This window comes from Talpa europaea (genome assembly GCF_964194135.1).
Source record: "Talpa europaea genome assembly, chromosome: 2".
NCBI classification, from domain to species: Eukaryota; Metazoa; Chordata; class Mammalia; order Eulipotyphla; family Talpidae; genus Talpa; species Talpa europaea.
The window spans coordinates 32075859-32095305 of NC_140068.1; the positions used below are offsets into that span (position 1 = coordinate 32075859).

Here is a 19447-nt window from a genome sequence, read left to right on the forward strand (position 1 = left end):
TTTAATTAGTAATTTTAGTACTTTTTTTTTTGGTTTCTTATCTCTGTAGTCATTATGATTAAAGTTAAAGTTAAATTAAAGTTTACCCCTTAGACGTTATTTCACCATTGAAATTCTAGCTACTGTCTGACTTTTATTTGAGCCAAGAATTCATGTCAAGATAATTTAATCTACTTTCGGTGTCATTTATCTTCTTAAAATTGAAGATATTCACCTATCAAAATCTTCTCTGACTATAATAAGATATTCTTTGGCAACCTGTATTCCAATTCTGTGGGTTTTAACTCCACAACTAGAAAGATTCTCAAGGAATAAGGAATAAGTTAATACTCTCATTTTATTAAGATCTTTTTCTTGAACTTCAGTAGTACTTAACTACATTTTTGGTTTGATCTTGCTGAGAAGAGATGAAATGTAATCGCAATATAGGCACTGTTATTTAATGGTTTAATATAATGTACTTTAGAACTCAGTAGGCTATATTGGTGAGGATTAGGTAAAAAGCAACTTTATTTAACTCGTCTCCAAAATATCTTAGTCTGCTTTCACAAAACAAAAAGTTGGGAAGTTTTGATGTTTTCACTAACTATTTGTTGGATTCCCTCAGCAAATTGATAGTCCAGAAGAGAAATAAGGTATGGCAAAAATAATTGATAAACTAAGGATGATTTGTAAGTATTCAAGAGAGGATCAGAAGATGTATATAGTAAGTTCAGTATACAAGGAATAAATAGTTATCTCTACCTACCACCTAGACCTCTTAGTAATTATTTTTATATTTTAAACTATTAAATATTTTTTAGAGAAGTAAGAATAAAGAGATGGTAAATATTATGCTGGGGCTTAGACAAAGCAGGTAAGATGTTCATTCCATAAATTCTCAGATTTTGAGATTGTATATATTCCAAATTGGAAACAAGGAACTAACTTCATCCGTTGCCATGCAAAACCTAGATTGTATCTATCATATTAATATCAATTTTATATTTCAAACACATTTAATAGATTCTAGCATATTATTACTTCTGATTCTTCCAAAACTTGAATTACCAAAATTACACTTGAATTATTGCAAAGTTACGTGACTCATAATTTTGTTGAGAAGAGGATGTCATCTTCCATAATTGTAAAATATTTTCATTTTTTAAATTCATGAGAATTAATTGAAACTATGAATTCAAACATTTTTTTCATTTTTACATTGTCAACTTACTTCTGACAACTGCTTTCACTTTTCTTCAGCATGTGTGCACTTAAAAACCGTAAATTTTGGCACATAAATTTTATAAAAGATGAAACAAAATTTTAAAAAATGGGTTGGTCCAGGTTTTTCCACAAAATGTTGTATGGTAAAGTCTTTACTATTGAAAGACAGACTGGATAAAAATGCAGTATTTGCATTCTGTCCTTTGAAAAGTGTTATTCACTTCTATATTTTCTTGAATGATGACACATTTTAGTTAAAACAATATGAAAACTGAATGGTGATGGGATGATGATGATGTATTTTATAATTACATCATCCTTTTAGATAATTTTATCATTAGTCTATTTTCTTATTATTTAGCTCTTTTTTTTTTTTTTGCATTGCTGGGAATAACTGGTGAGTAATGACAAAATAAATCCTAAGCTTATTGAAATGGAAGATCTTTAAGGTCTAGAAAAAATAAGATAATAATCTCATAATGTGTGCTGGATTTTTGAAACTGTCCAATGCTACCACATGAAATTACAAGATAGAATGAATTTTTTCCTCTTTAAAAAAAATGAGTAAAATTTGTCTTGGTTCCTCAAAAAATCTGTTAGAAAAAAATCAGACAAGAAATATCAGTCTTTATGAATAGTTGGAATTGCTTAAAAATGAAACCCAGAAACTAAGTGTGACACTGAGAACCAATGGCAAGAACATAAATATGGGCAATCATATAAGTCAGGATTTAAATACTTTGCTTGTGTTTTTGATTTTTTGAATTTTAGCTTATAAGATTTATTTCCTTTTTTAAAAAAGATTTATTTATATATGCATACAAGAGCTGGGGTACAGGCCAGAGGTTTTGGGGGGGTGAGAGGATTCACCAGAGACAAAATGGGGAGCAGAACAGGCAGACTGACTGAAGTACACTGCTGAGGGGAGCAGTGGGCGAGTCAGGAGAGGTCTGCTGCACCATATGGGTTGCTCCCTGGCCAGTCAGGGATGGAACTCGTGCTGCAGAGGCTTGAGACAGCTTCATAGGTTGCGTCTCAACCCCTTGCGCCACCAGGGAGGCCCCTGAGATTTATTTCTTAAGGTTGTTAAAATAACATATGCAGATATCATCCTTTATATGTTTGCTCTCTCTTTTCCTATGGGATTTGCTAGATATAGTGCTTTTAGTGTGAATGATCAAAGAATTTAAGAAAAAAGTAAAATTGGAATGCACATTGAGACATTGGTAGTATATGTCTTTATAAAATTGGAGTTAAAGATTTGAAAGGATAATACGACATAGAATCATAATATCCTGAAAAGTTCTTTTGTGACTAGTGGTTGTTGAACATTTACTCTCTGCTGGGCTCTTTATTTGAGCCCTAGAGAATCTAGGGAGGTATATATAATCATCCCTGTTTTTTTTTTTTTTTTAAGATTTATTTATTTATTTATACAAGCATTGGGTACAGTCAGAAGCACAGGAGGGTGAGAGAATTCACCAGAGCCAGAGCGGGAGCAGAGCAGGCAGAAGGACCGAAGTACACTGCTGAGGGAAGCAGCGGGTGGCAGGAGAGATCTGTGTGCCATGCGGGACCCTCCTCCGGTGACCGGGGAGCAGCGGGGGATAAAAGAGGCGCTGCAGAGGCTGCGGGCAGCTTCGCAACCCAGCGCTCAACCACTGCGCCACCGGGGAGGCCCTGTCATCTCTGTTTTATAGATGAGTTAATTATGGTACAGAGAGTTCAAGTGTTTTGTTCATATCACAAAGTTTTCTAGGCCTATGAACTATAAAGCCATCGGGATTGGGACCAAATCTCCCAACTTCTCAGTTATAGACAGGTGATTGCCAGTGGTTCACTTTGGTTGACACTTAGGGAAACTAGAAAGTAAAACAAAATTGGAAATACTGTGCAAGATGGTTCAGAGAGGAAGAACTTGGAAATATCAGTTAGGGTAAATACAGGGAAAGAAAGAAAAACTTGATCTTGGAAGGGATAGAAAGTATTTAGTTTAATCATGGATTTTTTAATATGGAAACTGAAGGAGAGAAAAGAAAAAGGGAAGTATTCAGAAATTGTTTACCTGAAAAACAACAAAATAAAAATGCCATGAATAGGTAATAAAGGAAGAGAGTGGGTCAAAACTCACTCGAGTGGGCGAGGCTGAGGAAGTTGGACACTGAACTCATCCATCGCTTATTCTGAAAGTCACAGATGGTATTCATCTGCAAAATAGAACAATGTGAAGATTCCAATCCAAACCTCATTTGTTAAGCACCTGCTAAATACCAAGGTTCATTCCAGGTACTTTCACAGACTTTACTCATTTAATTCTCACAACCAATGCTGAGATCTGCAGTTGGATATTTAATTTGTGGATTTTCAGGAAGAGGTCAGTGATGGAAATGGCGTGGGCAGGAGAGTAAATGAAATACGTCATCATACAAACATGGGGTGTCTTTTGTGTATTCATCAGCCCCAGGTTGAGCAGAGAGGAAGATAGAAGAATACAAAAAGAAGACCCCTAACTTCAGCAAGTGGAGTGGGTAGTTGATTGAAAAAAGAAAGGAGACCTGAAATTTGGATTATATGATGCACTCATTAAATGTTTTCAAGTTTTAGAGGAGAGGTATCTGTGATTCCTGGTGTCAGGGAAGGTAATGCACATTGGAATGTAAAAATTGGATAATATTTGCTAAGTGTTGTGGAGCACATAGGGATTGTTTTATATTCATACACAAAAACAAAGATGAAAGAAAGAATACGGCCTCTCTGTTTAGCACCACTCTGTGGGGCAGTCTGCAGCCTCTGCAGCATGAGTTTAGTCCCTGGCCGGCCAGGGAGAAACCCACATGGTGCAGCAGACCTCTCCTGTCTCATCCGCTGCTCCCCTCAGCAATGTATTTCTGTCAGTCTGCCTGTTCTGTTCCCCGCTCTGTCTCTGGTGAATCCTTTCACCACCCTGCATCTCTGGCCTGTGCCCCAACCCTTTTATGCATAAATAAATAAATCTTTTTTTTTTTTAAAAAAGAAAGTGGAAAAAAAAATGAAAGGGACCATGGAAGCACATGTGAAACTGATGTGCTCATATTAAAATGAGGATATCAGACTGGCAAGAGGATAAATCAAGAGTAGGAAATATTGCAGAATTTAGATGTGGTAAATTTGCAGTGACAATCAAGTAGAAACTGGTGTGGAAGAGCCTTTGGAGGATTTGAAGAATTTTGGACACAAAATCAGCATTTCAGAGAGCATGCTCTGGCAGCATTCTGCTTAAGGGATTGGAAATGGGAAAAATTTGTTGAATATTGCTGAAATGTGAGTTTCAAATATGAATTTGAAAGAAAGAAGGGCAAATTCTACTAAACCATTGTTCATGTAAGTGATGATGGAAACTATATGTAAGAGACTTAAATTAACTCTACTTAAAGAGGTGTGAGCCCATACCTTAAAGCTCATATAGTGTTAGAAATCAGTTACCTCAATAAACATGATTTTAAAATTAAATTAATGTTACAACACAAAATTCTCAAACTATCTTAACAATTTCAGTTCATGCAAGTGGTATAAACTTAAATGAAGTCTACGCATAAATGTGAACAATAAAATATGCATGACGACTTGCCAAAAACTGTGCAACAGCAGGGAAAGTATTAGAACTGAACTTGCTTATAACCTAAAGTGGAACAATAGATTCCTTTCCATCTTTGGCTGATTTCTGTTGTTTTGTGTGATTTTATTTTTATGCTTCAGAGGCAACCATACGAAGCACTAATATCACAGTTTGTGAGAACAGGTGGCTAGGCACAAAGACTCCAGAGCCAAACTGCATGACTTCAAATCTAGGCCCAGCCACTTGCTTGAAATATGACTTCAGCAAGTTCATCAATCTCTTTAGGCCTCCATCTCCTCCTCTGTCAAATGAGGCTGATAATGGGATTTGTTGCAGGATACTTGAGCAGATGGTCAAAAAGCACTTAGAGTCCATGGCTCTCTGAGGGTTGGCTCTTCTTTCTTTACTAATTGAACACATATCTGAGGGTTGTTACAAGTAGCATTTTCTCAGGGAGAAAGAAACAGCAAATAACATACCACACTCTAGCCATCTGATGTCTTCTGGCCTTAGTTCAGCTACCTATACAATAATAACATGATTAGTAGGATGATAATAAGGAAAACTGCAAAAATTCTGTATAGCATACATTAATGATTGTGGTTTAAGTGTCTTCTAGATGAGTTCGAGAGAATAGCTAGACTCTGTGGATTTAGCAGTGAACACAGGCCTGGTGCCTTCATCTCCTTTACCATCCATCACTTTTTAGATATTTGATTGCATTATTATATATTGTTATCATTTCCTCCTTAGCAAGTCTTTATTTATTGTCTTACATACAGTATTCTATCAGAAAACATTTGCTTTATACCTTCTTGGATACATGATGTTTCTTGATTAATTTAAAAATCTATAGTATTTATCTTGACAAAAAAAAAATTGTTCATGATTATCCCAGAGCAGACCTCTTTATTTGTTCCTCGAAATAATCTTGTTATTTAAAAAGATGACAGCTTTCTAAGCATTGCAAACAGGTCCTGTGTAAAGATTTTTAAAGGAGTTATTGGTAGTATCTCCAGAGACAGAGGATCAGAATTAACAAAGGAAGGTTTACTGTCTGCATCAGTAAACTACAGGCTGCATACAGAATTAAGCAAAAATACAAAAAGTAAAGGAGAATGAGCCTATATTTAATTACAGGCATGCATAGTTCTGGACTTGGCATATGCCTGTGGGAGTTGCCTTCTGATTATTTGAAGTCTGTGGAAGCTGTTCAAGATAAATGAACCAGATTTAAATATTTGCCTAAATCAATCCATTAAACATTCTAGTCACTATAAATAGGTAGAATGTACACAGAAATAGATCCAAGCACTTCTGAGTGGCTCTGATTCCTCTGTTGCTGCTACCACTTTCTCAGTCAACTTCATTGCAAAAAAAGGGATTTCATTTGGGGGAAGAAGGATAGTCAATAAGAAGACTTCTCACTCCACAATGAAATGCTCATGTAACTTCACTTACTCTGTGTCCATTTAAAGAGCACAAAATGGAAGTTTAAGGTTTCATTTTTCTCATACACTCAGAATTTTGTCTCTTATCCTTTTAAAAGTGGTGTCAGTTGTAGAGGAATGTCTTTGCTGTGAGGCAGTTGCATTAAAGTGTCATTTTGGTCTAACTTTGACACCATTAATGGCATGGACCTGCTGTCAGACAAGAATAAATTCCTTCTCAGATATCCTACTGAGACTATTCAAAGCATGTTCTAAAATAGTCTAAAAAGGAACAAATAATGCAGAGTAATTTGAATTACTGCATGAGAAGCAAGGAAAATTAAGGCTTAATCAAAGAATTATCAAACTAATTAGGTGTTATTTATTAATGTGTCATGTCTTGTAATAATCTTATCTGTCAGTTTATATGCAAGAGTGCAGATTTAAAAAAGTATTCTAGTAATTATATGAATATATTCTCTTGGTGCTATTCTAAGGCTCATTTTTTTTTGCCTAATAAAGGATAGAGAAGCTATGATGTTTTAACTATTCAAATAAATGTATAGTTCTTACCTCTTTTCTTAAGTAGACCTTATTTTTCAATATGGAAATAATTATTAAGTTCCACACCTATTTCAATATACCTAAATATGAAGTAGTCTGATGTATCTATTTTCATAGAGACCTTTTTGGTAAATGAATAATCTTTATCCTTAGCTCTTTTTATCCTGGGGAGGATGTTCATTCAGGATGAACCTGTTATGATTTTTACAACATTAACATAACATTACTGATAGACTGCAAAACCAGTTGTTCAGTAATTTTTGATCAGTTCTATAATGGTGACACTAGCCCAATATAGTGTCTATTTTGATTTTTTCTCAAAAAATTCTGTGTTAGATATAATGGTACAGTTATTTCCACATAGTAGTAAAAATAATTCTACATTCAAAGACAACATATTTTGCCTATTTATGTCCTGGTCAACATCAAAGTTGATATGCTGTTAAATGTCTTTCTTTTTACCTCCAGATCATTAGTGAAATCCTAGTATGTACTTGATATCTATGGTATTGATGGGAGTTTCAGAGCAGAAGCAGATAATAGTCTGTTGGAGATTATCACAAATGAAACAAAGGGGGAAAAAAAAAACAGGTGGGAGAGAAAATTGAAGAAGGAACTAATTAAGTACTAAATCACGTGATGTTGAATGTACTCACTATAAACATCTAGAAAGCAGGAGGCCACAGAGGTCAGGGTTGACTTCATAAAGGTGTAGCCCTAGTAATTTTTCATTGCTTATCATTAGCTTTAATGTCATTGTTATGGTTAATTGCTTACAATGAATTTAGTATTTATTCTTACATAAATGATCAATGTTTCCTCCTAAGGGAGGAAAATAGTGAAATAATTAGATGGACTTTTTTTATTAACAATGTGACCTGAGAAATAAATACAAGGTAAAAACTGAACAAAGTTTTTTGTTATCTGTATCACTGTGTTTCAAATTAGAGTCCTGTATTACACTTTGTCATTCACCCTTAATTATTTATATCGTTCAAATCTCCACTACTCTATTTAATTCAATATTTCTGGTTTGTAGTTTATATTACTGCTTTGCAGAAGGAAAAACTGTCACCTACAAACACCTTTCTACTGCAACCATCCACAGCCTTTACTTAATGAGCACTTGTTTAGTAGATAAAACTTGTTTGTAACAATTGGAATCACATATAGAAAGTGAGGGAAAATAAACAGAAAAAGTACCAATATTGTCACATTGAAACACAATATGTGTCAGAAAAACAAGCTGATGATTTAATATTGTCTTTTATGGAGGTGGCACAAGATGTGTACTTTTTCCATTTTCTATTATTCATGGCAATGATTACACATTAACAATGATTTTCTCCTAGGGGAATATTATTTTTTTTTGTATAATTATAAATAGCCTCCTGGTAGAGACTGGATCAGGAGTGTGCATTGTTTTAAATGGCAAAATAGTTTCAATTACACATGACTTAAAATAGGAAGAGAAGTTGGATGACTTCCAAATGTGTCATTCAAGTGAGCATATATTTGTGAATTTAATTGCCGTGTTAAGCTTATGAAATAATTATTAACATGGTCGCATTTTGTCTTTTATATATTAAGTGAAAGCTTTGGAATGTTTATTTTTATCTGCCTGTAGTTGGAAATGTGTAGCATTTTATCACCTTTATTAAAGAACTCACTAGAAAATCCTACATTAAAGCAAAACGTCAAAGATTTGTTTCTCTTCCCCCAGGTAAACTTCAAAACCAGAAGGTTTTTTTTTCTTTTTAATTGGCTCTATCATTATTCTGTCTTTTTGAATTATTTGTGAACATGTAATGTTTGCATGTGTCAGAGAAAAAAATTTAAAAATGAAAAGGAATTTTCCCACAGATGAAGGAAAAAAAGAAGAGAGTGCAATGTCCTTTCTCTTTGCCATGTCCTCTGAATGTGGAGGAGCTGAATGGGATGGTTTGAAATTGAGAGTTGATTTTGTTTTATATGAATGAACTCCTATTTTTCAAATGCCATATTATTCTTTAAGAACATATCTTCCTGCATTTGAGGATAGGGAGGAAGGAAATTCACTAAGAGCTTGTCTAACATGACTTTCCTGGAGCTGGGGAAAAGCTCAAATTGTCATCTGCATGTTATTCTGCACATACCATTTAAGGATTTTTGAAGACTTTAGTTGTAGTGGTGATAACACTGATGATGATGATGATGATGGTGATGATGATGATGGTGATGATGATGATGTTGAGAAAAGATTTCTCACTTACTGAGTGTGAAGATTATGCCACGCACTGTGCTCAACTCCAGACAAGGATCGTCTCAGTATTTGCACGAGACCCTTGGTGGTGGGTCATAATCTCTCCAGAGACCTCATAGATTAGGAAATTCAACCCAGAGGAAGTAGTGGGATTTTCTTAGATGGCTGAATATTGTTTTCAACTCTTTAAAAAGAATGATATATACACTTAAAAAGGTCATTACTGTATAAGTTTTCTTTTGTCCTTTTTCTTCCATTTTCTAAGTGGTCTATTTAGATAAATTCACAATCTAAGCTTTTATAATGTAAATCAGACATATGCTACTAAATTTTGTCAATAAATAGGTCAAAAAAGCAGGCAATTTGCTAGTACCTTTTCTATTGGCCAGTGAAAGGAGTATTAAATCCCTAAGTGGGATGGACTATAACTCTATACTCAAGGGCATATTTGGCTTATTATCAAAATCACTGAAGAAATCAGATATAACTTAATTCTAAATTTCTTGAGTATCTGTTAAGCTGGACAGAAAGTCTGATAAAATATTACCCAGTCCCATTAATAGATTTTTAAGTGTATCATGTTCTAAATGGTTAGTGTGAGACAAGTTGAGATGGAAGAGAACATTAAAGACGTTTATCTCTAAGGTGTTGGGTGATTCCTGACATTATTGTGAATGAAAACAAAAGATTCTAGTGTTTTGGGAATTGATTTAGCAATCAACGGTGCCAGCTGCTCTTTGTCAATAACCTCTTTGGTAGAATCCTAAAGTCAAACAACCAGATAAGATGAGACAGAAGGAGGCATTATTTATTCTTCATGTTTAGATAGTTTACAAAAATGTCAAGCCTCCTACCTCTTGAGAAGTAAATTTGTTATTCTGTGTGTAAATTCCTTTAATACATTTTGTAAATGTGATGATTTTTTCTTGGGAATCATCTTCTTTCCTCAACTTTCTGCAGGCCACTCACCACTTTCCCATGGTCATTTGGCGTGACTTGATTTTCAGTCTTTGAGTAAATCATTAAAGTGTGTTGACTCTGAAAAGTGATAATGAATATAAAGTCTGAAATAATACATTTTGGCAGGAGAACTAAGACACACTAAATGTGCTCATATATGCCATGTTATAATTACCTGACTGATAAACAATTTTATTAGAACTGGTACTTCTGTAACAGCAGAAAAACAATGCATTTTAAATTCAGTTCAGTTGCGTACATAAAATTAATCATAAATATAATATTTTAAGTATCTTTCATGACAGAAAAATTGATTTCTAACAGAATGAGTCATTTTCACCTTATACCTACTCCTAACCACCCATTCTGGGTAGGGAATGTTAGACATTGTTAATATTGGTAAACAGCATCTTAGAGACCTAGTGTTTATTAATTATAACTTTAAAAATTGAATCAGCATGACTAATGGTTAAAAAGATGTGTTATTTGTGTTTTAAATCATCTTGAAAGAGAACAGGGTTAAAATATCCATTAAAATGATCATTTTACTACAATGTAGAATTCAGTATTTAAGATCTGCTTTTTACTATAAAATGATGTCGCTGACTACAGAATTTTACAACATCATATAATGCATAATATTTATAATTGTTCAAAGCTGTTTTAACACTATACTAACTGGTCCAGTTATGCTATTTTTAAAGTAATGGCAAACCTAAAGAAAGCATTATGCTGTGCATTAGAAATGTGTACACGTGTCCTATTTGTGAGATGGGTGAATCTGCTTAGTTGTTCAGCTTTGTGTTTCAGTTTATTGATAACTCTAAGTCATCTTTTGGCACTAAAACACAGTTTAAGTTACCTCTCCAGTGCAAAATTCTTTAGGCTTAGACACACAATTTATATAGTCTTTCAATTTGAGAGAATCAGTAGATAGCCAGAATATAGTGTGAACATTATCTGTTTATTGAGCTGTTCAACCAATAGTTACCTTTCTTCATCTCTGTTCTTTAGCTCAGTTTTTACCACCACCTTTGGGTAAATGTATTTATACTTCATTTTCACAGGCAAATTACTGTTTCACTTATAAACAAAGTGTTAAAGTTTCTTACAGAAAGAAAACAAATGCTTTGGTTTGGAACTATAAATGATTGCAAAAAAGAAAGACAAAAAAATACATTTTTAAATGTATTGTTTTGGAAGCATTTTACACTCGACCAAGGGTTAAAGAACCTAGAACTAATAGCTCTCTAGTTCAGTCTGTTGAGATTCAAACACTCCAGAAACAGTAAGAGTGACATTTGACAACTTTCATTTATTCCTTCATTCATTTAATCAAACATTTTCTCTTTTAATTATTCTTCTTCCTTTACCAAATATTTATTGATGTTCTGGATTCTGTCCTCAGATTGCTTATAGTCTAATGAGGATTTTTTTAAGAAAAAGTTTAGACTTATAAATACACAAATGTATTGAGAATCAAATGATAAGTTATATATTGGTTACAACCAATAAAGAGTTGTGAGGGGAGTGGATAAAAGGAAATAAAGAAAGATAAAAGAACTAAGATTTGAGGGATAAGTGGAATAGGCCAATTTACCACTAAAAAATTGGAAATACCAGAGAATTCACATTGCATTGGAAAATTCCAGTACAAGTAAGATATTTGCACTCTAAGAACATGTGATAGTTTTTAATTTTGATTTTTTTAAGTTGAGGTTTAAGTCCATCTAATTTGCAGCATTTGTCTCTTTCTTTACGGGATTTGGTCTTTGTACAAAAAGAAAAACCTACCCTTCATATTACTGATTTGTCCATTTCTCCTTCCTCTGTTATTTATCCTGGTCTTACCCTATGGGTAAATATGATTTGGTGAATAGTTGAGATACTGTTCAGAAAATTAAAAGAAATTATTGAAGAAAAGTGAAGAAATAGTAAGTCTGAATGTTTTATAAACAACTCAGTCAGTAGTCCAGCTAGTATTGTGGAAATGAGGTCTGGTAGCAAGGAGATTGAACTTTGAGTATTCAACCTCTACTTGAGGTCAATTCAACATCTAATAATTAAATTGAACATGACAACTGAACAGAACTATACAACTTATTATCTTGGGAATTGAATATTCACATATCTTTCAAGGGTTCTGAACAAATTTGAGAACAGGTTGGATGCTTGGCATTTATCATGCCCTTTTGAGTAGATGTTAAATTATAGAAAAATAAAATAGAATCAAAAAACCTTAATCTTAAATTGGGCCTGCTCTCAATGTCTGAGCTTTACTTAGGCACTTTTTGTCCCAGAGATCTTTTCTTTACATATGAAAAATTAAGGTGTTGGAATAACTGCTTTCAAAAATTCTTTTCACATCCCAAAATGCTATGGGTATGATTCTATGCATCTTTTCTTGTTGTTGTTGTTCTCCTAAACACCAGACACTCTGTCATAGTGAGATACTAAGATAAATGGAGCAAAGATATGATCTTTACCTAATTTTATTTCCTTTCTTTAGTAGGCTGTTCCATGGGAAATATTTCTACTTCATAAAATTCACATGAAAAGGGAAAAAAAAAACACTAATGTTACCTTTATCATTTTTAATCAAAAGAAGGTATGAAATATATATTGAACTTCTATTCCTTGCTTCCCATCAAAGTGAATATGCAAATATATAGTAACACATGGAATATTAGGGAAGCTCTTTTTCAGGATGCAAAGAAACTTTTCTAGTAGAAACATTTTGACCTGGAAGATGCTCTTTGATCAAAGAAGCTGAAGCTTTTGGTATTTTAAACACCCTCATATTAGGGATATGTAGCTACTTTATACTAAATAATCCATGTGCTTGAAACTATCTGAAATCATGAAAAAAAATCATGAGACTTAATTACCAGTAAGATATATTATTGGAATAACTCAATAAAGTAATTGTTTTTTTCAGCGACCTCTATATAGGTCCTCTGTTAAAATTAAAAACCATATAATGCCAGTGACAATAATGACTAAATAATTCCATAAATAGCAAGTAGATCAGTAAATGGAAAATTTGCTGCCCTTATTAAAGGAAATTCAGTTGTCTAGAAATGGTTTAGAACCATGTATTTCCTTTAATAAGGAAACTAGATAAATTAAACTTTAGTATAGTGAGTTGTTTTTAACTTTATATTATCTGAATTCAGCTCATAGCCTCCTATTTGACTGGAGATTCTGAGTTATTCCATTTATCATTCTAACAAAGTAAAGAAAACATCAGTAACTTAGATCATTAGAAGAAATGCACACTGTATACTATCCCCAGTGGAACCTGACTAAATCAAAAACAATCAAATTGACTAGTGTGAAAAAAAAAAGTCAGAACAATAAAACATTGGCAACTTACAAACACGCCACTCAGGTATTATGGAAATAAGCCCATCAAAATCACTCAAGAAACAAAAATAAAGCCAACTCACCTATGTTTGAATGTCAGAGGGATTTTCAGGTAATAGCTTGTAATATGAAGGGCACCTTTAGATTTCCAATGTGAATTTCAACAACCTAAATCTTTCTTTTAGAGAGTTACAATCCTCAGGAATTCCAAAAGAATATATTCTTAATACAATTATCGGCCTTTTTCCTGTAAATGAGTTCTGTTATTTCTGTCATGTTTAATTTTATCTGTTGTTATGTCTTTGTTTTCTTGCATAATCTGTTTTAAGTCTTCTTGCAAAATTAGATGGAATATAAATTGTAAATACACTATTGAAAAATAATTGATATTTTGCATATTTTCTAAGTTTTGGATGCTTTATCACTTCATCCTCCTAAGAGTCTGAAACATGTTTCTTATTTTATAAAGACCCTTACTGAGGAATTGAGACTTCATGAGATATTCAAGTTCATACAGATTATAAGTAATGACAATGAAATTCTCACATATCACTGATTCTTCAGCATGCAGCTTTATACTAAACAACATTGCTTTCACTATAAAATATTTTACCATGGCATATTTAATGTTATTATTATATAATATATATGACGTTCATTTACATAGAAAAATGGTCTCTGATTTCAATAGAATTCTAAAACATTATTGAACATAATAGAAAACTTAGTACTAAAGTCATATGTCACTCTCAAATATATTGTGACTGATTTGTTTCGGGACTCCTGAGCACAATAAAAACTTACCCTGAGCTAATAATTTCCCTGCCGATGTTACCTATCATTGTCACCATGGAAACAGGCAGCCATCTTTATTTTCTTTTTCTTTTTCTTGTGCTCCTTTTTTCTTACTGCATCCATCACTTTGCAACCATATAGTCAGCCACTTTGAAAGCATAATACAGGTAACCCTTTCTTTTCAAAAGTGTGCATTACACCACTTAAATTTTATAAAAGACCTATTTTTTAGTATCTGTTTTCGCTAATCAAAAGAAATTCAAGGAGAATTTTTAATTTTACAACAAAAGGCAAAAAGTGAAATGTAGCATTAGTATTTTACAACACATGACCTAGAGGCAGCACACATGTGCCCTGAGCACAGCCACACACACATGTGCTCCTTCCCTGGAACCACTTCATAAATTCTGTGCATTTATCATCTCTTCCCTGCTTTAATATAGGGTAGTGCTATGGTGTGATCTTGTAGGTTGTGTTTTAGGCCTGGGGGCCCTAAAATTTTTTTCATATCAATCAATGGTAATTGCATCTTCATTTTATACCACTTTGGCTAAGCAAAGAATTTATAGTGCCCTTTCAGATAATGGGGACACCTGCATATACTCTCTACAACTATAGTCATAGAAATTTTCTGATGCAAACTGAATAATGCACAGAGACCCCTGTTTATTTGCTTTAAGAGCTGTACATATTTTGGCATCTTTTTTTCCACCAGATAATTTGCTCGGAATCCTTTAATCTCTCCCACCTTTCTTTACTCACAAAATTCCTGTTAGGTTTTTGAATTCAGGTTACAATTAATTTCCTCCAGGAATATTTTTGCAACATTCCTTCTGGATATGTTACACCCCATCATCACACTGTGTTATAATGATCTGTTTCTAAGTCTGTTTTAGCCAGTATATTCGGAACTTATCAAAGGTAGGATAGGATTAGTGTTAGAACATAACTATTCAATAATTTTTTTAGTAAAATTATCATTTTAATATTTTTAAAAGTAAATATATGAATATTTTACAATTTAAAATATGTATCATTCCCCTGGGAAAAAATATCATACATTTTAAGTAAATTCCTAAAAAGCTTATCAAGACTGGTAGAGATTATGATTATATATTCACACTGTTCACAGAAGCTTATGACAGGAAAGAAAGCAGCTTAGATTGAACCAACATTCTTCTATGCAGATATTTTTTAAAAACCTCAGTATATAGAGACTATTTATTTATATTCTTGACCACTTATAGTTTAAGCTTTACTTGATTAATTGACCCCCCCCAATCTAGACTCTGCTTGCATCTTAAAAGCTATACAATGCTGTCCTTCTTTAGAATTTTTTTTTTCCAAGAACACTTCTCAAGTAAGATTTGTGAACAAATCTTCTCAAGCATATATCCCACAGATAGACTAAGGAGATGAAAACTCCGGATGGAAGTTTCACTCCTTTCTTCCTCCCCAACAAAGTCATGGTCTGTCAGGGAAGATGGACATAGCTCACCTTAGGCATCCTGAGAGGTGTTTCAACACTTCAATTCTGTATAAAGTTTAACTAGATGAGAATCATATATCAAACTTCTTTTTAGTGTGCCAGTCTTACCTTATCTCAGCTCACTAGAAATGGAACTTCTGTGCTCAATTATATTTATATTCAATTTTGTTTTCATGAGGAAAAATAATTAAAATCAATATAGATAGATATTTTTCGAGGTGTATAGTCTGCCTATTTTGAAACAATATGTTTGGCTTTTATGCACATTTGAACGTGTCCATGAATCACCCTGAATGGGTCTAACAACTAGAAGAAAATCCTCTAATGAATGGAGACAAACCTCTCTTTGGTTTGAGAGTCTGGGATTCTGCTCTCCTTACCACCACAGAATGTGCAACTCTGATCACTCTGCTGGTAAATCCACAACTCACCAGAGTGAACTAATTTTGATGCATTCTATAAAAGGAAAACTTTCAGTAAGCAGGCAGTTCTGCTGACATTTAATAATATCTACTTGTCAGTGAGATTTTAGAAGGTGCCTATGCCCACGTTGATTCCTGGATTAAAAAGAAGCAGACAACAGAAGTTTACGGAATAAAAATTAATGCTAAAATATTTTGCAAGCATCTCATGTTAGTTAATGTTTACTGTTCATGGCCTGGATGGTTTGGTTAATTAAAGAAATCATTGGGGATAAGGAAGCACTCAGAAACGATTGTGGGTTTTGATACAGTTCATAATAAGCCTAGAGATTTGAGGGATCCTTTCAAGTTTCTATAAAACTGAATATATTTTCCCTTTGGCCCATTATTTACTTAACTGCAGGTCATTTATTTTGGCAGGAGAAAATGTACCTGTTTAATATCAAAAGGCCTATGAATTTTAACCTTCTTTTATTGCCCTATTATATCATTTGAAAATTTTTAGTTAAATGAAAAAAATGGTGATTTTTCTATATATTATGATTCCTCTCAGCTTCTGTGATTTTAGTTTCCATAATTTGAAGTGCATATTGAAAATAAATTGCTTTATTTGATTGCATGTAGGCTTTCTATTAATGAAGTCCAGTAGATATATTTAACATTGTATGTACATCTATGAAAAATAATATATTCAGTAATGGATCTGAAGATAAATGAATCTGTGTGTGTATCCAGTTAAAGATCTTGCCTAATAACTATTTTCTTATTGCATAATAATATGAATTTATACTTCTGATCATGAATTATGCATGTTGGGGACAGATCAAGCTATTTTAGGTGTGAATATTAAATTGGCTAATACTATTTTTCAATACTTACTCTTGCATTGTGTGCACAGGACAAAGTCCAGCCATACCACCTCCAGTATCAACAGAAAAAGCTTTCAGAACCACTCCAGCGTCACATAAGCTTGAAGGCAAGTATTTTCTTTTATTTTTCCCCCCAGAGATCTTCTATAGTATAAATAAAATACAATGCAGAGAAACAAATGAAAATAACGACAGCAATATGATTGGTATTTTGACAAATAGATTTAGTATGTACATGTTATAGCTTACTCTTCCTAAATTACAATTTTTTTAAAAATTTTATTTATTTATACAAGCACTGGGTACAGTCAATAGTGCGGGAGAGAATTCACCAGAGTGAGAGAATTCACCAGAGTGAGAGAATTCACCAGAGCCAGAGCAAGGAACAGAACAGGCAGACTGACGAAATACACTGCTGAGGGGAGCAGCGGGCAGCAGGAGAGGTCTGCGTGCCATGTGGGACCCTCGCCGGTGGCTGGGGATCCAACCGGCGCTGCAGAGGCTGCGGGCAGCTTCGCAGCCCAGCACTCAACTGCTGCGCCACCAGGGGAGGCCCCCAACTATTTATTAAATCCTGACCATAAGATCAAATCAGTTATTGTCCAAAGTACTGGAGATTCAAAAATTAATAGATAATGGTTCCTTCCTTACCAACGTTCATATAAAATCAAAAGTTATTAAAAAGGAGCAGGTACAAAACACATTTTTAATCCAGTGAACTGCACCACAAATTTTTTGCTAATGGTGGTCTCCCACAGACTATCACAACTCCCTTCCCGCCTCCATTCAGTCTCACAATGAAAAGAAACTTTGTGTATACATGTGGACACAAACTTGCTTGTTAAAGTTCTAACCATTCTAACACTACCTGTTGGCTTTGACCACCCCTTGAGATAAAGGGTAAGAAATCTTATAAGGACTCACCCAGAAAGAGGACCACACAATCACCACCCCAGAATAAGGACTGTTTGAGGAAAGAAAATCATGGATCATGATCTGGAGTGTAAGAGAGAAGAGATTGTAGATAGCCACACCTTGTCATCCTCATGGTCCCACGTCAAGGTGTAGCCAGAGGAGAATCAGAAAAGTTCTGTAAATCACAGAACCTCTGAAAGGAATCATTGTGGCTGGATTTAAAAAGTGGGTTAATTCCCACAATGTGATAAATAAAAATTTTAGTACAAATTACTGTGAACATGTAAAGAAAGGAGGACATAACACATGGATCTATTTTGGAGAAATAAGGTAGAACTTGGAAATATTTCTCTGCAGAGGTGACCATGAAATCTTAAATTTAATCTTAAATCTCAAGAATAAGTGTTCATCAGACAGGAAAGGAAGAAAAGAACATTGCCAATATAAGAACTGGAATATACAATAGAGTGGAGGTGAGAACAAAAATCTTTTTTTTTTTTTTTTTTTTTCAGAGTAGCATAAGTAGTTGAGCAGGGAGAAAAGGAAGAAGGCACTGAGAAGACTTGGGGGGATTGATTGAAAGGCAGGCTAGAGCAGATTGAGAATTATTATTCTGGCAAAGTTTGGGATTTATTCTTATCTTTTAACTCTTGTCATAAGTATTGAATAGTTAAAAAAAAAAAAAACCCTGATATACTAAACTGCTGATATATTTGTCAACATTTTCTACTTACACTTGCCTACTCTCTTCTTTCTTTTATTTTTTCTGATTGTAGTTTTTTGCTTGTTTTTACAAATCTTTGTAATCATGCTATTTTACCCAGCTGAAGAATTTTTATTTTCCTTTAATATTTCAATATTTTACATGGAAAAAAATATTACAAAAAAAGATACAGGCTAAAATGTCTTCCTCCTAATCCTACCTACCAATCACCCAGTTTTCTTCCTTACAGGCAACATATGTAGTTCCTTGTATAATCTTCCAGAGCTACAGATATTTCCTGCTCAGTTAAGAGATTTTTTTTTCCTATAGAAGATGGATGACTTACCATGGATGGAATAGACATGTTCATGTAGAAAGATCAACTTTGCTGTCATTAGGGCTAGAATGGTATCAAGCTATGCTTGCAGGTTCTTGGGGAAAGAATAGTCCAAAAAGTTGTAAAGCCTGCATTAAGTGGTATGTAGTGGATGGAGAAAAGTGGGTGAATCAGACAGATAATTGAAAAGAGAATCAACTGGTGTAAGTAGCTTATTGGATATAGGTGCTGAGGGAGATTAAGAATTAGAATGAGCCACATCATCTTGATCCAGTCATCTATTTTTGGACATTTGGGTTGTTTCCATAGCTAGCTATTGTAAATAGTGCTGCTATAAACATAGGGGTGCAGGTGCCCTTTTGAATTAATGTTTCTGTGTCCTTTGGGTAAATACCTAGGAGTGGAATTGCTGGATCATATGGAAGCTCCATCTTTAGCAAGTTGAGGAATCTCCATACAGCTTTCCATAGTGGTTGGATCAGTTTGCACTCCCACCAGCAGTGCAGGAGAGTTCCTTAATGCATACATTGTGCAAAAATGAAAAAAAAAATGAT

General features: G+C 33.8%; 1 protein-coding gene across 1 annotated transcript in view; it reads left to right on the top strand.

The window, feature by feature from the left end:
- The window catches only part of TRDN (triadin), a gene marked incomplete at both ends in the record, with an annotated part of 274757 nt that overhangs the window by 83439 nt on the left and 171871 nt on the right, over positions 1-19447 (top strand). The window contains one exon of the mRNA XM_084258151.1: positions 16968-17045. Within this exon, the coding sequence (XP_084114277.1) occupies positions 16968-17045 (78 nt within the window). The remainder of the gene's footprint in view (positions 1-16967; positions 17046-19447) is intronic.